The sequence below is a fragment of the Armigeres subalbatus genome, chromosome 1 (genome assembly GCF_024139115.2).
Source record: "Armigeres subalbatus isolate Guangzhou_Male chromosome 1, GZ_Asu_2, whole genome shotgun sequence".
In the NCBI taxonomy this organism is placed as follows: Eukaryota; Metazoa; Arthropoda; class Insecta; order Diptera; family Culicidae; genus Armigeres; species Armigeres subalbatus.
This window is the reverse complement of record NC_085139.1, coordinates 167,132,394-167,152,375: the sequence shown is the minus strand read 5'-3', so window position 1 is coordinate 167,152,375 and position 19,982 is coordinate 167,132,394. Positions and strand designations below refer to the sequence as shown.

The window sequence follows — 19,982 nt, the reverse complement described above, 5'->3', positions numbered from 1 at the left end:
ATTGCACATTTCCTCATTTATCTAAAAGTCCTACTGCAGGAAGTCTGGCGTTTTGGAGTCCACTGGGATGAAGAAATAAACGATTCCCTTTTTTCAAAATGGCAAACCTGGCTACAAATGCTACCCGAAGTCGAAAACGTTGAAATACCCCGGCATTATCATACCCAGAAGTTCTCTGAGCACGCAACACAACTGCATACGTTTGTCGACGCCAGTGAAAATGGTTTCGCCGCCGCATCGTATATTAGATTTGCTAGTGAGAATAAGGTAGAATGTATTCTTGTGGCAGCTAAAACTCGAGTCGCACCTCTAAAATTCCAGTCCATCCCTCGGCTGGAGCTGCAGGCCGCAGTTCTCGGTGCACGATTAGCACAAACTATCGTAGAGTCCCTATCCATCAGAATAACAACACGCTACTTCTGGAGCGATTCCCGAGACGTACTGTGTTGGATTAACTCGGACCATCGACGATTTACCCAGTTCGTAGCCCACCGAGTTAGCGAGCTCCTCGATACCACAGAAGCAAATGAATGGCACTGGGTGTCAACGAAAAACAATGTTGCCGACGACGCAACGAAGTGGCAGGGGCGACCAAACTTAACAGCCGGCAGCAGATGGTTTGTTGGACCTGAATTTCTTTGGCAGAGCGAAACCGACTGGCCACAACCAACACATGTCAGTCATCGAACACAAGAGGAGCTTCGTAGCAACCTAGTGGCGCATATATCGGCAGCATTACCAGCAATAGATGTCACTAATTATTCCAATTGGAAACGACTAGTAAAGGTGGTTGGATTTCTACTCCGCTTTCCAGGAAACTGTAGGCGTAAGCTTCAACGTCAACCTATCAACGCTGGTCCATTGTGTTCGGAGGAATTACAAGCAGCTGAAGATTGTATTATACGACAGGCTCAGAAAGAGTGCTTCTCTTGCGAGATTGCTACCCTTATCGAAAGTAAGCAGGTACCACGGAACAGTTTCCTATTCAAGTTAACACCGTTCATCGACGCCAGAGGGTTACTACGCATGCGAGGTCGAACATCTTTCTGTCCGTTTATCACCGAAGAAGCAAAAAACCCTATCATCTTACCCCGTGACCACCATATAACAAAGCTAATAATTACCCATTACCATACCAAATACCACCATCTTAATCAAGAAACAGTAGTTAATGAGCTACGGCAGAAGTATTCCATATCCCGAATTCGCGTGTGCTGTGCCAAGGTGAGGAACACCTGTCAAAAATGCAAAAACAATAGAGTTACACCTCGGCCTCCAATGATGGCAAATCTTCCAGAAGCCAGGCTGGCGGCGTTTTCTCGGCCTTTCACTCATGTGGGCATCGACTACTTTGGCCCTATGGAAGTCGTCGTTGGCAGGAGAGTTGAGAAACGGTGGGGAATGTTAGCAACATGCATGACCATACGAGCAGTGCATATTGAGGTAGCACATTCTCTTAGCACGGACTCATGTGTGATGGCTATTCGCAATATGATAGCTCGACGTGGCGTTCCTCGATATATATACTGTGACAGGGGAACCAACTTCGTAGGCACAAGTAGAGAACTAGAACGAGTAAACAAAGAACTCGATCACGAAGCTATGATGAACGAGTTCGTGAGCTCCGAGACTACCTGGTGTTTCAATCCGCCAGCGTCGCCACACATGGGTGGCAGCTGGGAGCGGTTGATCCGTAGTGTAAAAAATAGCCTCAAGTCATTAAACCTCTCTCGACGTCCGTCGGATGAAGTACTGCGCAATGCGCTTTCCGAAATCGAGAATACAATAAACTCAAGGCCTCTCACACATGTCCCTATTGAAGACACCGCAGCACCGGCTCTTACTCCCAATCATATCTTGCTGGGGTGCTCAAATGGATCTAAGCCGCTCTCTGTACTAGACGATAGCGGTGCCATTGTCCGCCAATGTTGGCGTACTTCTCAAGTCATTGCGAATCAATTTTGGAGGCGTTGGATAGCTGAGTACCTGCCGGAAATAACGAGAAGATCAAAATGGTACACTTCCAGCACAGTGCCGTTGAAAGTTGGCGACATAGTTGTCATTGTAGATTCGAAATATCCACGAGACTGTTGGCCGAAAGGTAGGATTATTGCTGTACGACCAGGTAAGGACGGAGAGGTGAGATCAGCAACGGTGCGGACTACAGCCGGTGTATACGAACGTCCGGCGGTCAAGATAGCTGTTCTGAACGTCAGATGCGAGGATAAGTAGTCGGTAAGGATCCGGCTACCTGGGGGGAGTGTTGGCGAGTCCCTCGTCGTCAGCGCACCTGACATCAATCTATTTTGGGCACGACTCACACAACTGCGTTGAACGGTAATGTATGAAGGTCTCAACCGATGAGTATGGATAGAAGGAAGATCTAAAAACAAACAAGTCGCATGTGGAAGTACCAAATAGTTATACTCTAGAAAGCAGTGAATTTATTAAATGTACATACTAGTAATATAAGTACAGTTTGAAGGTAAATGATGTTTGTAATTACCAAGTTAGCTAAAGTACTAATTTATCTTCGCGAGTTTAGCCTTTCCTTACAAGCCCTTTGCGTACGGGAATATATTGCTTACATTGAATTACTAAGCAATCACGGTAGGTTAGAACTAATTGTTAAACAATGGAAATTTATTCTAATCTCTGATCTTACCATCTAATCTAATTTCTATATCCTCATGTTAGTGCTCCCTAGAATACCAATCCGAAGGCACTATCTACGTTGGTTACAAGCTATACTAAGGGAAACTAAACGTAAGTCAGCTATATTCTTATTATGTTACATATGTTGTAAACAAACGCTAGAGACAGTCATGCTGAAAGCTATGTACTAGAACTATTCTTACAATTTCTTAAAATATGTTCAATCATTTATCCTATACAGGACAATTATAATCAACCGTGAATTACACCAAATCGTGTTTTACTTAGAGGTGATTATAATCGCGGAATTTAACCATTACGTGACCAGCGACGTTGGCTCGAGATCCAACAACTATTATACGAAAACGATGCCGGTCAGAGAAGCGTTCCTATTACCGCAGGTGTTCCGCAAGGTTCAATACTGGGCCCGATATTATGGAACCTTATGTATGCTAAAGTTCCCTCCTGGTGTTAAGATCGTCGGCTTCGCCGATGACGTAACCTTCTAGGTATATGGGCATTCCCGAGGTACAATTGACCGCAGCACACGCGATCAACACTTTGTGGCGGACTGGATGAGCGCTAGAGGCCTGGAGCTTGCTCAACATAAGACGAAGAGCGAAGCCAGAGTAAGCGCGACGTGCGATGCGACGCGACGCACGTCGCGACAGTGCAATTTGACAGCCTGTTGATAATGATTGTTATTCTTTTACGTGAGTCGCGTCGCGTCGCATCCCTCGTCGCGTTTACTCTGGCGGGCACCGAAGGTGGCTATCGTCAACAACTGCAAGTCGGTTCAACAAGCAGTGATTCATATGGGTGAAGTCGCGATCGCGAACGCATCAGGGTGACTTCGGTTGCCAGATGGCAGCGTGAGTGGGATAACTCTTCTAAAGGTAGGTGGACCCATCGGCTGATACCTAACATATCGAGCTGGGTGAGGAGACCCCATGGGGCAGTTCACTTCCATCTGACACAATTCCTGTTAGGCCTAGGTTGCTTCCGGCAGTACCTCCGCAGGTTTTGGCAAGCGAAGGACCCCGTCTGCCCAGGTGTTGATGAAACTGAAGTGCACATACCTTTTTGTGACTCCAGGTCTGTTATATAGAATTCTTATTTATTTGTCTGTACAGCACAAGAAATTTGGAGGTATAGGAAAGATTCCTGGCTTTTTCGAGAAACCTTTGTGGTAAAAAAGTAAAAATGAAGTTTAGTAACATACTTAAAACTTTATTGAAGATCAGAAACCATCTTCATCCTCATCCCCATCTTCACCATCTGCATCCTCCAAGCGACCAGCGTCAAGTGCACCAATTTCTGATGTATCAAAAACACCTTTGCGACTACGTTTAGCATCACTTGATCCACCGGTTCCCACGAATTTTTCGGCTGTTCGTTTACGCAGTTCTTCAACGCCATCGTCGGCTTCTGCCCACTCCAACACCAACCTACGGCCGTACAAATGGGTACTTTGACACAGCGTCTCGAACGCTTGCTTGGCGTCGTTTTCCGTAATGAAGTCTACGAAACAGAATCCGCGGTGACTTTCATCTGCGCTAGATACCATCTTTCGTGGCAAACGGACCGATTTCAGCTCACCAAAAACTCTGTAAATAAAATAATCAGAATTCAATTCGTCAGTTTCCCTCATATCATAACCTGTACTCACTTGAATAAGTCCCTAATTTCCTTGGCATTCGCCTGGAATGGAACGTTCCGTACGAGAATTTTGGTACCCGTTTGCTTTTTCATTTTACTCGTTTTTCTTGAAGTAACCTCAGTGCTGAGTACTCTATCGCTTCGTGAAAGTTCTACATTTCGGCCATCAATGCTAACTGAGTGCAAGTTCTTTAAAGCCGCATCCGCCGATTTTCGAAATTTGAACTGAATAAATCCATATCCTCGACTTTCGCTCTTGCCACCATCTGTTCTGCGCACTACTTGCACAGAATGGATCAGACCGATATTTTTAAATGTTTCACGAATACTATCCTCATTGGTTCGAAAGCTTAGGTTTTTAATGAATAACGTTGTACCTTCTTCTGGCGGGAAGTCGGTGTTCGCATTTTCCGCGGCGGTCTCAGGTTCGTCTTGCTCCGACTTAGATTCGGTATTCTTTTCTTGTTTGTGATTTTTGGGAGTTTCAATCTTTTTCATTCTCGTATTCTCAGCAGCATTATCCTCATTGGTAGATTTCTCTGATGTCTTATTGAATATATTATCCGGAGCCCACTCGAGGTAAAGAGGAAGCGACTTGAAACGAGAGTATGCTAACTTTTTGAAGGCTTTCTTAGCCTCACTGGGATCCAAGTATTCAATAACCGCTGAAAGAATTTTAAATTAGATTTTAATTTATGCAATATATCCAAAACATTTTCACACCTGACACGCCACTTGGTGGCAGCACTACTCGGCCTAACAAACCAAATTTGTCGAAACGCTCTTTCAGTTCATTGATTTCCGTACCAGCGGGTAGATTCTTTGCTAGTATGGTCGAGTTGGACCTTGCCTTGGGTACTCCATTGAACGCGTCTAAATAAACACCGTTATCCAATAGGAACTGCCGCATCTCGGAAACGATTTCGGTTTCGCCTAAAGCTAACCGAACAGCAGCACTGGTCGATCCCCCCTCAGTGTTCAACACCTCCTCTTTTGTTTTTCCGTACTTCTTGGCAACTACTTCAGCAATAGCATTCTCTCCCATAAACAGCGTATTCCAGTTATGTGCAGATTGAGCAGTTTTCTTGAGTTTTAATTCCTTCTTCTGCTTGTAATTTAATCCGGATTCGTCCTCTTCCTCATCTTGTTTGGTTTCATCAGCTTTAGCAGGGAGAAGGTGAAACATGCGTCCTTGAAAAAATGTACCATTCAACTCACTGTACGCCTGGACAGCGTGCTCAGGCATGAGGAATGTAACAGTACCGAAGCCCTGAAAATATTGAAAGCAGTTATTGTAATAATTTTACTTTATTCGTACTATTACGAAGTTTTTCATTAAAAATTTAAAAGGTTACGTAACCAACCTTCAATTTTCTCGTATTGGAATCGATTGGCAAGTCAATATCAGCCACTGGACCATACTTCTCGAACAGTTGTTTCAAATCGTCCTCCTTGACCGAGTAGGCCAAGTTTCTGAAGAACAGTTTTCCTGTTTCCACTATACTCTCACTGCATACCGATTCCTTTTGTCTGATCCATTTTGGGTTTTCCTTTTTATTCGCTTTCTCTTCTTCTGACCGCAGCCGATCTTTGGCGGTGAAGTCAACCACTTTGACTTGCTTTCCACCCAAAAAGCTCTTGTCTTTAAGTAGCGCTTTTTTCAGTTCCGCTTCAGTTTTGTACCCCACGTAAGCGAATCCTTTCTGCTTTGGCGGTATTCTGATAGAGTACGGTTTTACCGGCTTGAAGAATCGAAGCAAGTCCTGGCGCTTGGTTTTGGAAGGGATGTTGTGTATTTTTGCTACAAAAAGATTAGAAATTTTCAATTCCTTCTTTTTGGTTTCACTCTGGCTTTCCAAAACAGAAGACTTTTCCACTTCATGTTCTTGCTCCTCATCATCATCGGAATCTTCACTGGCACTCTGCTGCATCTGATTGTTCCAAATGGCAGTACCGGCCTTATTCTGAACTTTGACGAACTCCTTGAAAAGCGGATCATTCTTGTGTTTCTTCAAAATATCCTCAGCAGTTTCCCCTTTTTTCCCTTTTGTAGCTTTTTCTTCCAATAGTCTCGTTACATCCTTGGAATCTTGTTTGCTTTTGCTGTACTTACTCCAAACCTTGAAATCTTTACCCTCATTCAGAGCAGCACACGGGGCCACACTTATCTTGGAAGTTCTCAAGAAGGTGTTATTGAAGTGACTAATTGCTTTCGATGCATGCTCTTCCGTTTCATACCCGATAAAGCCAAAGTTTCTGAATTTTCCCTCTGGAGTATACTTTAACTGGATGTCAGTTACGATTCCGCATTGGCTGAAATGGTCTTTCAGTTTAGACTCTGTGATCTGCAAAATACGAGATTAGGCGAAAATAATTAAATATTTTGTATTATCCCGAACTAATAATACTTACCCCATTCGGGATGTTTTTAATGATTATACGTGACATTTTCTAATAAATTACAATACAAAATATTTTCACATAGCCATCAACCTGTTTTCCAAGCGAACTCCAACTGAGCGGAGCTGAGCCGAGCTGTTTACAACAGAAATGCACGTGGAGTTTGTTTACTTTTCCATGTGCGATGTTTTGATACACACTGAAAATAATCGACATTCTCAATCGAGATGTTCTTTCCAACATACCCACGGGGATGACAAGCTACGCCATCTTTGCCACATCTTTTCTGAGTCACCAATACGAGTGCACTGCGAATGCAACACAAACAACTTCCAGGGTGAAAATGATATAAAACTAACGAAGGCATAGACAGTACCTTACGCAAGCAGCATTCTAAAGAATTGAGCAAATAAGCATGGAATCGAGTCTAAAATAGTTTTAATTTATAGTTCGTTCACTTTTTCTCTATTTTCTCATGATTGTATCATGTTGCATTATTGAGTTGCATCATATTCTCCTGTAAAAACGTAAACATTCAAAATTCGCGCACATATGTATATACTATTGCAAAATAAATCAGTATTGGGGTGATTTGACACTGGGGGATAAGGGGTCGTTCAAAAATTACGTCCAAGGTTTGAGGGGGGGAGGGGGGTCTGAGTTTTGTGACAGTTTGTGACAGGGGAGGGAGGGGGTTTTGTCTTATGTGACGTCCATCCACAAGAAAAAATTCTGAAAGCATTTTAACCCTTAAATGCGCAATGTTGTTTTAAAACAACAAACCGAAAATATGTTTAATGTTAATAATTCCAATGGTTATTTACGATAAAAATATTTCCGACGAATTCTAAAAAAATCGCCTTGCGCCTTTAAGGGTTAAGTACAATTTGCATTTTGAAAACATATTCAAACTGTTAGTAAGGAACATAACTATGTTATTGTAAAAATAGTGTACGAAAATGAAAAACCAAAATTATCATCAAAATAAAAATGACACATGTACGTACAGGGGGAGGCGGGGGGGTCAATGATTTGTGACAGTTTGTGACAGGAGGGGGGGAGGGGGATTGAAAATGCCGAAAAACGATGGACGTAATTTTTGAACGATCCCTAAATTTATCACCCAAAAAAGCACGAACAGGCAAACCTGTCTAAATCCATAGTGAAAAAATTGGGTGTCGTTCCCCTGAACATACCCGAGAACGGCAAAAGAAATTAAGGCTACCTCTCGGGCTACACGGATAAAAATAAAAAAGCCAAATAGATTAAAATCTAATCTAAAACCACAGACAAACAGACATAACACTCGACAAATTTCCATCGTTCACTGATTTACTGGTCAATTCAAATAATCATTGGTTGCCCAATCGACCACTCGTGGCGCGCGCATCGGATTTGCTCGAGTTTGACATTTGCACACTACCGCCATCTGGCTCGTGGTTTGCCCAACTAACTAAAATCAACAGATGTCGTTAGTGTTTGAACGACGATGAATTTGATGAGTGAATATTCAATGTGTTATGTCTGTTTGTCTGTGCTAAAACCATATTCGATCTATCCACTCATTGCAATGTTTAGTTTTACAATAATCTGTGAATGATTAAAATGAGTTTAATCATTTGAAATGCATATTCCACGTATATCTACCTAAGATTATTGTCATTTATTCATTGGTTTATTGGTTTTAGGAAACGACAAAAGTGTTATACGCTTTGAAAAAACAACATATTTTTGAAATCCAACTAGAAATTTATTTATTTCTTAAATTACATTATTGTGCGGGCTATATTTCATTGGAACAAGCGTCATTGCCTGCTGGGTGACCACTTATCGATCGATCTAATGGAATGTACACTATTCCTCGGTCATCTGGGATAATTTGATGGGGATGAAGTACCAAACGCTGTATACGTTAACTTTGGTTGCTCTCCGGCCGCGCGTCTTCCAAAACAAAATCTTTCCGATGAAATTGGGTACTTCGATGTCGGATTCGATCTTCCTGTTGGGAACAAAATTTAGTTAAGTCAGAACATTCAATAAGCTTAGCATATTTTCACCTGCTTCTGCACCATAATGTCTGGGAAACCGCTGGGCGCTGAGTGCATGGATTAATGCAATCGATTGATCCGTAATTCAGATTATTTCCTCGAACCATGAGGAGTAAGCATATGAAGTATTCAGCGATTAGTCCGAATGTTGAAGCAGTTTCGGGGGGTAAACTCAAACATGAGATTACTTGAGCTTTGGACGGTAGAACCGCTGAATGCAGCCGCCACAAGATTCAAAATTGTTTTTAGTTACCTGATATAATTCGTAGAACCCAGCAAATCGTTAGCTTTTTGATTTTTGATTTTGACGAATTATTTTTCACGCAATGAAATAGAAATTCAAATTGAAGTCTTCAAGTCCCATGAGTGGAAATAGTGACTAAGAAAAAAGCGTCATCTGACAAGTCCCCAGATTAATAATGAGGACTAGAAAATCAATTTAATGATTATATCTCGAGCAACATATGATTAGGGCCGAAAAAACAACAAAGCTGAACCGAGAAAAATGAGGTTCAAATTTTCTATGACTAATTTAATTCATTTATTGAAGTAGAAACTCATTTCATTGCCAAAACCATGTCAATACTATACGTAAATGGTTATATTGGTTGTCCGACATTTCGCGGTAAAACATTCCGCGGTAAACCATTTCGCGGTGTACCATTTCGCGGTCTGTAACATTTGGCGGTAATCTGTTTCGCGGTTTATACAATTTGGCGGTATTCCATTTCGCGGTATATAAAATTTCGCGGTTTACAATTTCGCGGTGCTTCGTTTCGCGGTATTCAAGCTTAGCTTATCTTTTTACCTTTTTTTTATTTTTAAGAGTTCGCCATTTTTTTCTACCAACTCTTAATTTCCTCTTCTTTATATGACCGTTTCTTTAAAGCGTTTCCCTTTCATTTTTCTTTTTTCTTTTACGAACTATTTTATGCTATTTCCAAAAAAAAAATATACATACTTGTCAATATGATGATTAGATGTGTGAACTTTGTCATCAAGATACACTAATGATAAAGCTCGCTGTTTGTCTATTTATTTTGGTAGAACTCAGAAGATGGAATGACTAAAAATGATTCATAAGGCAAAATGTATCTTCATTAAATGTTAGCCGGTATTAGGCGAAATATCATGTACTGCCTTCTTTAAATGTTCGCATTATGTTCGGTATAAGGCAAATTGTGATGTTTCGTATTCTTTAAATATTTGCATTTGTCCAGTATAAGGCAAAGTGTGTTGTTTTGCTTTCTTCAAATGTTTGCATTTGCCCGGTATAAGGCAAAATCTGTTGTTTCGCCTTCTTTAAATGTTTGCATTTGCCCGGTATAAGGCAAAGTGTGTTGTTTCGCCTTCTTTACATAGTCGCATTTGCCAATATGTTTTGCATCTACATATTTTTTTGTTGGGATTAAAATTTAAACAAGACTTGTTTGTAAAGCGAATAATCATTGAGCTTACACCAGACTTAGTCTGGTGTAAGCTCAATGATTATTCGTTTTACATTAAAATTAGGTGAATTTAGAGGCTTTTCAAAGCTAAAGAACACATTATTGAGCTACTTGTAATATTAGTAAAATTAAACCTGCGAATTGGTATTGACCGCGAGAAAGTTCACCGCGAAATAGTACTAACCGCGGAATGGTATACCGCCAAATAATATAAACCGCGAAATGTTATACCGCGATATGATCTGAACGCGAAGTGGCAGACCGCGAGCTGGTACACCGCGAAATGGTTAACCGCGGAATGTGTTACCGCGAAATGTCGTACAATCGTTATATTATAACAGCAGATCAAGATTATTTGAAAAACCATTCGAAATCTACAAAATTTCAGCTAAAACAAAAATCGCGCCGTTTACTCGCATCATCGGCAACACGTCTGGTTTTTAAGCCGTTTGCTCAAAGCTACTAACACCATCGGATTTGTTTAGATTTGTTAGCCAGAGTAGTTCTGCTATGCGATATATCGAAAACCTAGTAAGAATATACATTTTAAAATAACTTGAAGCTAGTTTTTCTAAATAAACAATATAAAGTGAACGGCCTAAAAACCAAAGCAAACATTCCGCATGGTAGTTAAGGGCGCCAACAAAGGACTTAAAAACCACAATGGTGCAAATGGTTCATGAGACGTTCACTCAAAATAGCAATTAATGTGCTTCTTAAGAGATATCAAGTACGGAGTTTTAACTAGCATGAAGAATAATTTACAAAGCAATCGTTCATGCCAGAAAATCAAAAATCATGGTTTTGGTTTATAAGCCGTAATCACCCGGATAAAAATGTACTATTGGCTCAATAGTGTAAACAATTTAATTTCCATACAATGTACGGTATACAATAGGATATGATGTTTCTTGATGGTTGCACAGATTGTATCAACACTGAGGATACAATACATCAACATATTTCTCTAATGTAACAATATTTGCAATTGTTTTTAAAACGTTTTCGTACATAAGATTCATACATTGATAACTTTTGAAACGTTTCTTTACATTGCATATAAACTATATTACAATATTTGCCTCATAGTGCCAAATATGCATTTTTTCCCTTTAAAATGCATTGTTGAACAGTGAAGCTGTCACCACTGAGAAATCAAAAATCGTATTGTTTTACTATACAAATACAATACAATCCATTGTATTTTGAACAGTTTTGTTCGGATATTTCAACAATATATTAACCATACACTCTATTGTGTGACGAAAAAAAATGTATGGAAAAATCTCAGATTTTGTATACCCGCATAATTACAAACTGTACATGGATATTTTCCCGTGTGGTCGACAACAGTATCCTTTACTGTTGACAACTGTAAATGAACAATCTCATATAAAGTTTTAACAGTTTGTGGTACGGTTATTTGACAAATAACAATATGTTGAATGGGTTGTTAAGTTATGTCACCATAAAAAATCGTCTGTTTTCGCGTGCAAAATTTTCGCTCAACAGTATGATAAAATGTTGACATATAATGCAGGAAATAAAGAACATTTTAGAGACAGTATGTTATATGTTGACATTTAGTGATGTTGTCGATCAGTTATGGTTTAATCGATCGAAAAGTATTCGATAACCGCAACGTAAACTGTGAAGCTATATCTTACATCGTAATAATGATTCTGACCATATAACATGTTGTTTTTTATTATGCGGGTAGTTACGATACTTAACAACCCGTACATTCTATTGCGAAAACTTGATTTACATTTGAGTATATGGTTCATAACAATGCATTCTAATGTATTTCTATGGTTTCATTTACAATATAATCTATTGCCAATTTAATGGTATTAATAGTAGTGTTACAATCAATTGTATTGTTATTCTACTGTATTTTTATTCGGGTGGACATCATTTGTGATGTTCAAGTCGAAATACACGTGTTCAAATGGCTGTCAGTTGACCCAACTAAAAAACCGAATTCGTTAGTTGGGCCGAGGTCGTGTCCCAACCAGCGAATCGCGACTGTATTGTTATTATTTGTGGGAAAAATAAAAATAAACTTAGTTTGAGTTTTGCATTCTTTGTAACAAATATATTCACATTATATTTCGAGTGGATAATTAGTAGGAATGCTACTAAAAAGCACTCGTTACGAGATTTCACGAGATTCAGCAGCTGATTGAAGCAGGAATGTACTGAGTGTATAGTAGAAAATCGAACATTTGTTTTTAATAAAATGAAATATCTGCAGTTATCAGACGTCGCAACTCATTTCTGATTAGTGCGCATGATAGTACATCTATGCGTGAATGATGCGCACTACTAATGAAATATTTCAAATTGTCGCGACTTGCGTCCGGTTTGGTGGCGGCCCGACAATATGTAAACCATCGTTAAGTCATGTAGAGTCTCGCGCATTCGTGCGCCTTCATGCAGGATGGAAAGAGAAATTCGAAGAGCGGGAAAATATTTGACAGCCAGAGAACTGCAAAATAATTCTGCTTATAGGATTAATTTCAAAATATCCCGCTACTCGCTTGAGAGCAGAAAAGCGGCTCTATCAGCAGCACCCAGGTTATATTTATTATGAGGGTATGGCAACCCTGCATGCGCATGCGGTGTTTACTTTTTTATGCGATGTTTTGTGGTACACCAAAATCTACTCACCGATCATTTAATCAAAAGAAATTAAATACCTTTATTGAACATGCCCTCGGTTGTCAAGTTCAGCTGTTTTTGTTTGTTCTAAATCAGTCAGAATCTGCTTACTTTCATATTGGTGCTCAGCTCAGCAAGTAGTTATCAGTGCTTTCTCACGGTATTCTACTGCGCAACTAGCAACAAAAAGTTGTGAAATAGTGCCAGTTCAGTACGTATCTCAAAACAATAACAATGGCAGCATTGCAGAAAAGTTTCAACTCGTTGCTGAAACTCCGTCGCGCTCAGAGCGTCCCACTGGCATTGTACCACGCAAATGTGTTGGATCACTACGAAAATCCCCGGAATGTGGGCTCGATGGACAAGAAGGACAAAACGGTCGGAACCGGACTGGTCGGTGCTCCGGCTTGTGGTGACGTCATGAAGCTGCAAATCAAGGTCGATGCCGATGGAAAAATTATCGATGCCAAATTTAAGACCTTCGGGTGCGGATCAGCCATCGCCTCCAGCTCGCTGGCCACCGAATGGGTAAAGGGCAAAACTTTGGACCAAGCCAGAGAGCTCAAGAATACGGACATTGCGAAGGAGCTGTCGCTACCACCGGTCAAGCTTCACTGCTCGATGCTGGCCGAGGATGCTATCAAGGCAGCCCTCGAGGATTACAAGAAGAAACAGAACAAATAAGTGAGCCTCTGCTGGTGATGATAGTTTTTAGGATTCTGTGTATTGATATACGTTGGTTATATAAGGCATTGTAAAAACAAACAGGAAGATTGTAGAATAAAACAAAATTGAAACATTTTTCAAGAGATTTCAATGTATCACAGATGACACTAAAATTAGATAATCGAAAAAAGAAATCGGAAACCTGGGTTATCCTCATTTCATAGGTATGAAGATCAGTAGTAACCTCATAATAATTAACATACTACAAAAGCAAAATATGCTCACTAATTCCCACCTAATTCCGTTTCATAAGCAAAACAAAGAATAGAGCGTAACTGCATTGGTGGTCTAGTGGTTACCGCTTTTGCTATATAAGCCGAAGGTCCTACACTCTATTCTAATCTACGTTTTACCTGGTGCTAGAGACTGTTTGCGTTATTTAAGCAATTATCTATATCAAATGTTACTGTTTGAGGAAATAGTGATGTTACTCTTATACAGCAACATATTATCATGTTTTTACGCCAACAAAGCAATACAGAGATAATCTGTAGTTGTTTTTTTCAATAATTAATATTAAAGTTAAATAATTTCACGTGCAGTAAGTCAATAAACTCTTATCTATTGTAGAAATATTAAAAATTCAAGAATGACGGACCTATTCTCCTATGAACGTGCGATACGCGGCGTTTTGGATGAAACGAGATAAGGATTATCGACATTTATTATCCGGAAAATTTAATTCAATCTTGACTCATTTGAGGTAATCAAACGTAATTCGAAACGAAGCGCAACTCACTATGTGAAATTTACAAGATCCGACTCATGTTTAAATCTAGTAAAAAAATTACATTATGATTTTTTGTTTGTTTTTTAACTCAAAGTAGAGAAGCTAAGAAGTGAAGTTAATTGCTTTATTAGTTGCATTTGTACAACTCTGGCGTAAAATTTGTGCTAAGATTAATATCAATGAATTTGGACATTATTTCTGTGTAGAATAAACCTATAATTACATATATTTAATTGTTTCTTTAGATTTCGAAGAATTCAGTCAAAATCATAAATTCAAACTCCAAATGTGCTATATTTCATATTACCACATAGCCCTCTGTACGCCGGACAGTTTATTATAGTCAGCCAGGTGCCTCCAAACGATTCGGCTCACTCGGAAACGATGGACGATGCCCCGGGATCGGGAAGTGATGGCACATCGTTCTCTTACACGCACCAACGAGGTGTCTCGTGGAAATGCATGAATCTCCGCACTAGCCACTTCGCGTAGTTCAACCGGTAGGATTGTATTCTTCCTCAGTGAATTGACTCGCAGCCGGTCTTTGGCATGTTCCACTACACATTTCCGCCGCTTAGCATCTTTTATCATGCGCCAGTCGGTCCATTTGTTACGAACTTGCTGGAACTACAAAATGTATTTGGGTGGTCATTCTTAAGAATATTAATGAACCAGAATTCAACGACAGCGTTTACTTACTCCATAACCGGCCAAGTTTTGTCCGGATATGGCGAATCTAGAAACAAAGCTGACTACGGACATAGTTCCAGGGTACCGATGGAGCACAATGGAGGCAAAAAATTATATAAAACCAAGTTGCACCACAGAACAACAACAAAACACATAAGTCAGTTTGCCAGTGTACACATGTCAGTCACAGCCGTCACAATAGACCAGTGCATGATGACGTAGGTTGACAGTTCACAGAGCTTTTTCACCGGGACTTAGCCTCTGGCGTAGCTTCCGATAAATTTGTTTCGTCATTTTATTCGCATGTAGATGTCCTTTGCGATTGATTTCATGCTGAATGCAAAGAATATCATTGAAATATTCGGATCGCAGCAATTTTAAACTAAAAATATGAATTTTAATTTTCTCCTCATCGATTTTTCTTCTAACACCTTGTAAACAAGCTCTGTGAACTGTCAAATAAGTGAGGTTAGATCAAGATCTTGCATTGGTCTATAAACGAGACACCGAAACAGCCAAAACACGCCCAAAACTTTAACACACTGAAAATAAATTACTAATAGTTACTTTTGAAAAATTGATTTGATTGGATTTCAGGGATTCGTCATGAAAAGGATTTTGATCTAGATTTTGATTATGATTTGGATTTGACCCATTCCGAATTCATTGAGGTCAATCATTGACCTCTTTACATCATGACCACGAAATGGCCATTAGCGTTTTTATGATCTACGGTGGTGCAGTGTAATTTAGGCACACACCAAAATTTCATTTCGCGTTCCAGCAAAACAGTTTGCTGATTGTAAACCAGCAATAGAGTTGTTTGCTAAAATCCAAAACAGCCAAAACACGCCCAAAACTTTAATACACTGAAAATAAATTACTAATAGGTACTTTTGAAAAATTGATTTGATTGGATTTCAGGGATTCGTCATGAAAAGGATTTTGATTATGATTAGGATTTGACATTTGACCCATTCCGAATTCATTGAGACCAATCATTGACCTCTTTACATCATGACCACGAAATGGCCATTAGCGTTTTTATGATCTACGATGGTGCAGTGTAATTTAGGCAGTCTACAGTGGTCTACACCTGAGTAAAAAAAAAATTCTACATCTGTTTATCTGTGCGAACAAGTATTTATATCATTTCGCATACCAGACATCCACATCAATAAATACACAATACCGCCAAACATTGTGAAATTCAGAGTCGGCAAAATTATTTCTCAGTCAGCAATTTAAACTCATATCGCGAGGTTCTTTGATTCAAAAATATTTACCATGGGTAGTGAAATCCCTAAAATTGCTGGAGCAATCGTTCTGCCGCAAATCGGAGGAATGATAAGTGGTTACATCACACGGAAGGAGATCAAGACGTGGTACAGCACATTAAATTTCCCGTCCTTCCGTCCACCGAACTGGATATTCGGCCCAGTTTGGACGTCTCTTTACGCGGGTATGGGATATGCTTCCTATCTGGTCTGGAGAGACGGAGGCGGCTTCGGGGGAGTTGCACAGGGACCATTGGTACTGTACGGAACACAGCTTGTGTTGAACTGGGCATGGACACCAATTTTCTTCAAGAAACATGAACTTAAATGGGTAAGATTTATTGTTTACTGATTTTGATATGGTAGTTGACTTGAACAAAATTATTCCTCAGAGTTGGGTGGAGCTATCAGCGTTGACCGCCGCAGTCGCTGCAACGGGATTTGCCTTTTTCAACGTGAACAAGATAGCCGGCTATCTTTTCATTCCGTATCTTGCATGGTGCTCATTTGCAACGGTGCTTAATTATAAAATTTATGAATTGAATCAGCCGGGCGACAAGCCGTCGGCGACCATCGAAGAAGTGAAGGAAGACAAGGACAAATAAAGAAAGCAATCAAGCCTTATCCGCCTTATCACACCAACAACCAAACGGCGAAACTAATTTATGTGGTATTTGGTATTACGTCAACTTATTTGCATTTGCAGCATAGCACAGACACACAGATTTGTAAAAGAATAAATATTTACACGAATTTAGAACAATGGTTCAAATTTGAAAACCGAAATGAGCTTTCCTGATAATCAAAACTCCAAAAATAGAGGACAGATTGAACATTTTTTCTTACTGTCTCCTTCATCTCGATTTTTTGAACTCATATTATTTTAAGATATTTCTAAGATGATACCCAAGCCGCATGAATAATTATTTTTGTATGCAATATGCACCCTAATCGTGGCATAATAACAATAAGGTGGCATGACAAATGCTGGGTAATGCGTACCTTTGGTACATCGCTTACCTGAAGATATAGAATAGATCCCATTCCGCGGTCCTTTAGCGTCTTACCCAGCAGCTCCTATCTCTACCTCCCCGTGGTGCTGACAGGGAAGGGGGAAATTTGCTCCTTTTCAAAGATGCAAACCTGATCGAGCGTCTGTTTTCTATGTCAGAAGCGGCTCACAACACCATCTGTTCCCAATGTTAGTTAGGGGCGGCTGATCATCGTCCGAGTGCGAGCGAGGGACTCTTAACTAAACTGTGCACATCATGCTGCATTGTGTCAGCATCGAGAAGGTAGCCCCTTCAACGCGATGTAGGAAGCGCAACCCTGGTAAGGAATCCTAACAAACATTCTCCAGTTACCAAGAAAGGCAGAAGCAGAGCAAACAGATGGATTCAACGGCAACAGACCCGACAACGAATAGGACAACTATTGGAAATTCGGATCTTGGAACGTAAGAACTTTGAATGAACCCGGACGAGTTGTGCTCCTTGCTCGTGAACTGCAGATCGACGTGATCGTGACAGCAATTTACGAAATACGGTGGCTCAAAACCGGAGACCGTGAATTATGAGTGGTGGATCCCATCGCAAACTCTTTATTGAAGTACCACATCTGCTATACTGCCGTGAATTGCATATTTGTCCCATTTTTGCAGGGTTTCCTATTCATATGGGACAAATGCGATTCACGGCAGTATAGCAGCAGCGACAGAGCAGAACGTGGAGTTGGGTTTATAGCGATCGGAAAGTAGATAATGTGAATTATCCGGAGGAAGCCGATAAGCGACCACATTTGCATGTTGAGAACGAAGGACATATTCCTCAGCTACAGCCCGATCAGCATCTATGCTCCAACGAACGATAGACCTGATGGCGTAAAGGATACGTTCTATGAGAGCTTTAATAAGGCCTAGGGATAGTGCCCAACATACGATGTAAAGATTGTCATCGGGGATGCATACGCGCAGATCGAGAGACAAAGCTTCTGCCACCCTTTCGTCACGTGCTGATCGTTGGACGGCATTTTTGGACGTTATAGATGTATGGTCCTTCAGAGGCCCGAACATTGACTCGACTATCTTGTAGTCAGCGTCACGAACTCACGAAATATTAGACCGATGCGGTTCAATATCCAACGCTTGCCAGTTGAAAGAGTTGCTGAACAGTACCGCCAGAAGTTGGATGAGTGGATGCAGATGCTAACAATTCTGGCGACGTCAAACAATTGCGGGATAATATCCATGAAACTGACTACAACAGCACAGGGAGTGTTATGCACTGTACAGCGCGACGCAATCGCAAGTTTTTATTTATGAGGAGTGCTAGCGAGTGACGGACGAGAAAAATGCTGCTAGGACTCTAGGAGTCGAATGCTAGTATCGAAGGCTGTTATCCGATACAGTAGAGAACGATACAGTGGAGGCGGAAAACGAACCAAATGCAGAAAGAAAAGACAGTACAAAGACAGTGTGATAGATGAAACGCAGGAGAACATGGACAGATATGCCGAGGTTCTACGCGACTGTCAATGATGCGAATCATAAGGGTGAAGCCAGAGTAAACGCGACGAGCGATGCGACGCGAAGCGACTCACATAAAAGAATAACAATCATTATCAACAGGCTGTCAAATTGCACTGTCGCGTCGCATCGCACGTCGCGTTTACTCTGGCTTGCCCCTAAGACTGCGTCAGTGCTTGCTATGTAGCAGCCAAATGGTTCGAGCACTTTGTGCATGTAAAAATAGCAATTAAGGATTCTTAATACTTTTTCCGTCAAAACAGACCCTTAAGGGGCTGTCCATATACCACCTGGACAGGTTTTGTCAGTTTTAGATACCCCCTTCTCCCGCGTGCACAATTGCTCATATAAATTTTCAAAAATGTGTTTGAACTTTGGACATTTTCCATAACCGAAATCCCCCCTCACCCCAAATTTGTCCACGGTGTATATGGACCACCCCTAATGATATGTACAAGATTGAACTTAGCTGCGGATGACGACAGAGGTCCTTGGGAAAGCACCTGTCTAGCGTACTGGTTTCGTGGGATCAAACCCCACCAAAGAAAATAATTACATTTTTCGAACTAAATCTGTCACATGTTGTGCACAGTGGTGCGAATTCTCAATCTCAGTGAATGAAATTTGTTGGATATTGATACCATTCCCTCTTCACACTCACTTCCTAACAGTGAAAACTGAAAATGGTTAGCAGCAACAATCAAAGATAAAGTAAACAAAATACCTCTCTTCTCATTGCACACGCAATGTTGGATATTGATACCATTCCCTCTTCACACTCACTTCCTAACAGTGAAAACTGAAAATGGTTAGCAGCAACAATCAAAGATAAAGTAAACAAAATACCTCTCTTCTCATTGCACACGCAGCCGGCACTGACAGTCTATTCAGTTCACTCGCTGCTGTGTGAATGCGACAGCCCTATATATGGGTGAATACTATCACTTGATAGACAATGACAGGAAATTTGTGCCGAATGATCATCAGTTTCAGCCCGCTGTTGGCAGACCGAGTTTGCTAAGCTACTCCTGCTTTGTAGTTCTGACTGAAAGGCACCGTCATAGGCAGAGAGGAACAGAGAAAAATACAAAACAAAAGAATCACACTCAGCAGGCATTGTTGATAAATTGCACCACTGGTTGTGCATATGTATAAATCGAG

The 19,982-nt window shown here is 40.5% G+C and overlaps 4 protein-coding genes across 4 annotated transcripts; 2 read left to right on the top strand and 2 right to left on the bottom strand.

Moving 5' to 3' along the window:
* Positions 1-3,864: 3,864 nt before the first annotated feature.
* On the bottom strand, positions 3,865-6,886 carry LOC134205513 (probable RNA-binding protein 19). Its single transcript, XM_062680797.1, has 5 exons — positions 6,727-6,886; positions 5,679-6,659; positions 5,038-5,584; positions 4,325-4,979; positions 3,865-4,262 (listed from the first exon to the last, which is right to left on the bottom strand). Exons 1-5 carry the CDS (start codon positions 6,760-6,762, stop codon positions 3,896-3,898), a joined length of 2,586 nt encoding a protein of 861 aa, XP_062536781.1. The 5' UTR covers positions 6,763-6,886; the 3' UTR covers positions 3,865-3,895.
* A 6,070-nt stretch (positions 6,887-12,956) lies between these two features.
* Positions 12,957-13,675, top strand: LOC134205511 (iron-sulfur cluster assembly scaffold protein IscU). Its single transcript, XM_062680795.1, has one exon. The coding sequence runs from the start codon at positions 13,109-13,111 to the stop codon at positions 13,556-13,558; it is 450 nt and encodes a 149-aa protein (XP_062536779.1). The 5' UTR covers positions 12,957-13,108; the 3' UTR covers positions 13,559-13,675.
* A 929-nt stretch (positions 13,676-14,604) lies between these two features.
* On the bottom strand, positions 14,605-15,196 carry LOC134205512 (small ribosomal subunit protein uS14m). Its single transcript, XM_062680796.1, has 2 exons — positions 15,030-15,196; positions 14,605-14,957 (listed from the first exon to the last, which is right to left on the bottom strand). The coding sequence occupies exons 1-2, from the start codon at positions 15,090-15,092 to the stop codon at positions 14,634-14,636; spliced, it is 387 nt and encodes a 128-aa protein (XP_062536780.1). The 5' UTR covers positions 15,093-15,196; the 3' UTR covers positions 14,605-14,633.
* Positions 15,197-16,160: 964 nt separating this feature from the next.
* Positions 16,161-17,060, top strand: LOC134205510 (translocator protein). Its single transcript, XM_062680794.1, has 2 exons — positions 16,161-16,628; positions 16,690-17,060. The coding sequence occupies exons 1-2, from the start codon at positions 16,308-16,310 to the stop codon at positions 16,900-16,902; spliced, it is 534 nt and encodes a 177-aa protein (XP_062536778.1). The 5' UTR covers positions 16,161-16,307; the 3' UTR covers positions 16,903-17,060.
* The last annotated feature ends 2,922 nt before the right edge of the window (positions 17,061-19,982 follow it).

What these genes read in the sequence shown, in the direction of transcription:
- LOC134205513 (XM_062680797.1), bottom strand. Translation starts at nt 6,762, where the DNA reads ATGTCACGTATAATCATTAAAAACATCCCGAATGGG. An exon ending in CCAATACGAGAAAATTGAAG is followed by an intron (nt 5,585 to 5,678) that starts GTTGGTTACGTA and finishes CAATATTTTCAG; the next exon opens with GGCTTCGGTACTGTTACATT. An exon ending in GAAATTAGGGACTTATTCAA is followed by an intron (nt 4,263 to 4,324) that starts GTGAGTACAGGT and finishes TTTTATTTACAG; the next exon opens with AGTTTTTGGTGAGCTGAAAT.
- LOC134205510 (XM_062680794.1), top strand. Translation starts at nt 16,308, where the DNA reads ATGGGTAGTGAAATCCCTAAAATTGCTGGAGCAATCGTTCTGCCGCAA. An exon ending in AGAAACATGAACTTAAATGG is followed by an intron (nt 16,629 to 16,689) that starts GTAAGATTTATT and finishes ATTATTCCTCAG; the next exon opens with AGTTGGGTGGAGCTATCAGC.
- LOC134205512 (XM_062680796.1), bottom strand. Translation starts at nt 15,092, where the DNA reads ATGTCCGTAGTCAGCTTTGTTTCTAGATTCGCCATATCCGGACAAAAC. An exon ending in AAAACTTGGCCGGTTATGGA is followed by an intron (nt 14,958 to 15,029) that starts GTAAGTAAACGC and finishes TACATTTTGTAG; the next exon opens with TTCCAGCAAGTTCGTAACAA.
- LOC134205511 (XM_062680795.1), top strand. Translation starts at nt 13,109, where the DNA reads ATGGCAGCATTGCAGAAAAGTTTCAACTCGTTGCTGAAACTCCGTCGC.